Genomic DNA, 2,915 nt, shown 5'->3' on the forward strand with positions numbered 1-2,915 from the left:
GGGGCCTCCAAAACTGTTTCCAAACTGCCAAAACCGGAGGTGGGCGCGTGGGGGCTCAGGGGAAAGGGCTGGGTTTTGGGGTGTGTGTGTGTGATTGTGTGTTTGGACGCTGGGAGCCGTGAGGGGCGGCAAGGAGGCTCCAAGACGAGTTGCAATCGAGGTATCTCGGCTCCGGCTTCCTCTTCTGCCCCGCGACCCCCTCCCCCCGGAGCGGAGCTGGGGAAGGGAAACCAGGATTTTAACCAAATTAGCATTCACATTCCTGGGAGGATGCAGCCCTTGCCTGGACCTGGGTGATAGAAGCTTCTTTCTGTTTTTATTTTTGGAGAGGAGCGCCCTGTAATTGTGAACACATGCTTCTCTCCCCGCACCCCCCCCTTCCTCCAGTCACCGACGAAGGAGAGAGTCCCCCTTTTTTGCATTTATCTTTCCTTCCCCTTTCTTTATTAAAGGTCCGGGAGTGGCGGCGGCCAATCAGCGCGCGGCTTCCATTTTGTGAGTTCAACTCCAAGGCTCCCGGGCTTCGCGAGGACGCGTTTGTAGCCCCCTCTGCCTCTCCTGTCGGGCGGCCGAGGCGAGGAAGTCGCCTCGCTGGGGCTTCGTGGTGGTGTATTTCACATTGGGGCTCTTTTCGGGGTTTGTAATTTGGCCGTGGGTAGGTAATTGGCTGGAGCAGGGCGGCAGGGTGCGGCAGCCAATCAGCGCGCGGCTTCTATAGGGCTTGAGTTATTAGACGCTGCTCTCAAAACATCCTTCATCAGACACCAAGGAGAGGCCAACAGATGAGGGGAGCCATTTTTCTGCAATGGAATTAAATGGCCAAGTGGGTTTTTCCTTTGTTGCAAATGGGGAATGTTTTTCCTTTGACTCCACCATCCAGTTCAGGACGCCTCAGTGTTGTGTTTAACATTTGTCAACAGGCTAAAGGACTCACAATTGGAAGAATGAAGAAGACTTTTTAAAAAGATCTGGATTTTTCCTTATGACTTGGAATCCATCTTTGTCTTGTATAACTAGGTCATAGCACACCATTAATGTCAGCAGTTAACAATTTTGAATTCCAAAAAACCTAAGTAAACGACATATTTAATTTTTTTCCTCTTTTTTTTTTCTTGGGTGGGTGGGGGGAGCTTGGAGCTGTCTTAATCTGTATTCTCTTGACTGAACAATAAATTTTTATATATATATAGTTTCCTCTATTAAACACTTAAACCTGGCCATCTTATTAACTCCTTCTGCTCTCTTTTTAACAAGGTAATGTTTTAAATGTATAGTTTTAGGACTAGCGAAATGGCAGCAACAAAAAATTGTAAGCAGTCGTTACTCTTTTAAGTTTTTTAAAAACCTTTTACATTGTAAGTACCCAGTCCATTCTGTCCTTACGCAGTGCAGTTTTCATTGTTAATGTTGCTGAGATGTCCTTAATTTTCTGAACCTTCATCTGCATGTATGTCTTTGTCGCTCTTGTCTAACATAAAACAGTTAAAATGCTTTTAGACGATTTTGCTTTTATACAGCTAGGGTTTTAGCTTTAAGCTTTTGAAAATGTTTATAGCAATAAATGCTAGTCAGCTTTCTTCCCAGTAACATGTACACTTTCTTTGAAAATCTATCTATTTGAAGAAAAACATCTCTGTTTTTCTCGTCTTGGTAGGGGGGTGGGTGAGGGAAAGGAAGACCTCTTTGTGTAAAGAGACTAAAGCCGTCACAGGAAACTAGATTAAAACTGGAAAACAAGTCCTAGCTGGTTCGAGCCAAACACCATCGTTAACTCGGGGGTATTTTCTATGGTGGTTGGGATGGCCGGTGCGTCTTTTGCCTTTTGTTTGATTTGACTGTGTATTTTCGCCTTTTGTCTCTTAATGACGGTCACACCATTGCTATATCCAGAGCAGTAAACAGTCCTCAGCGAAGCCGCCTTTTGCCAACCCAACCCTGGAAAATTTGCAGAAGTGGAAGGAGCTGAAAATGCCATGAGAGTGTAACTTTAAAAAGGTAACAACAAAAAAGACACCACCACTACTCCAAATATTCCCAACTAAACAATCCCCCTAAAAGATATTTTTTACAATAACACCTCCAAAACCTCCGCCCAGCTTGATCTTCCAGACTCCATGGCACCGGGCTGAGCGGGTAAGTAAAAACAACAACAACAACAGCAACAAAACTGCCTTTTACCCCTTCGAGGAAATGTTTTTTCGAGCAGGCCAAGGGCTGCAAATGTTTGGGAGCTGAGGGGAGAAGGTTTCAGGAGCTTCATGTTTGGCAACCGGATCGGGACGGGTGCGGGGGGAGGTGGGGACGAGGAGGGCTCTTCAGACCCTTTTGCCCCTTCTGCCCCGGAGGCGAGAGGAAGGTCTCCCCAGCGACGTGGGACATCCACGGAGCCGCCTGCGCTCGTCCTCCTTGCTTTTCTAGGTCTGAGCCTTGGGGGGAGAAGAAATTGAAGTGCTTTGGGGAATGGGGGCACAAAAGCCGAGGAAGCCTCTCCTTCCGGGCCTGGGGCCTCTTTCCCTTTTGATTGTGGGGGTCTCGCCCTCCGAAGCCGGCTTTTCGGGGCTCCGGGGTGCGCCTGCGCTTCCTGAGCGAAAAAGGACAAAAGGCCGGCGTCCATGTTGGCACCATGACGCAGCATCTCTCTCGCCTGCAGCCCGAGCGCTGCCTGTGCTCCCGGCCGCGCTCGCTCCTCCCTCCCAAACACGAGTTTTATTTTCAGGTTCAGAGCAGAGCCGCCGGCTGGGCCGGGGCCGAGGCCGAGGCCGGGGCAGGAGCCAGGGCGGGACTGCGGGTGGCTAATGGCGGCCGCTTTCTTCCTTCCTCCCTCCTTTCCCGGTTGTCGTTGGGAGCCCGGAGCAGGCGGCGGCCCCTCGGCCGGGCCGGGTCCCGAGAGCCCGCAGGACATAGCACCCCGGGTC

The 2,915-nt window shown here is 50.2% G+C and overlaps 2 protein-coding genes across 4 annotated transcripts in view; one reads left to right on the top strand and one right to left on the bottom strand.

The window, feature by feature from the left end:
• SETD1B (SET domain containing 1B, histone lysine methyltransferase) overlaps positions 1–2,614 on the bottom strand; it is a 23,037-nt gene extending 20,423 nt beyond the window's left edge. Inside the window, exon 1 of the mRNA XM_024758470.1 lies at positions 2,537–2,614. Coding sequence (XP_024614238.1) covers positions 2,537–2,614 — 78 coding nt within the window. The remainder of the gene's footprint in view (positions 1–2,536) is intronic.
• Positions 755–2,915, top strand: part of RHOF (ras homolog family member F, filopodia associated) — a 23,695-nt gene continuing 21,534 nt past the window's right edge. The window contains exons 1-3 of one of the 3 annotated variants that reach the window (XM_024758657.1): positions 755–1,806; positions 1,891–1,995; positions 2,097–2,133. The gene's annotated coding sequence lies outside the window, so the exon portion shown is untranslated. The remainder of the gene's footprint in view (positions 1,807–1,890; positions 1,996–2,096; positions 2,134–2,915) is intronic. The other 2 variants (XM_024758655.1, XM_024758654.1) reach the window with 2 other exon arrangements.

Source organism: Neophocaena asiaeorientalis, unplaced genomic scaffold, assembly GCF_003031525.2.
Source record: "Neophocaena asiaeorientalis asiaeorientalis breed wild unplaced genomic scaffold, Neophocaena_asiaeorientalis_V1.1 scaffold77, whole genome shotgun sequence".
Lineage (NCBI taxonomy): Eukaryota > Metazoa > Chordata > Mammalia > Artiodactyla > Phocoenidae > Neophocaena > Neophocaena asiaeorientalis.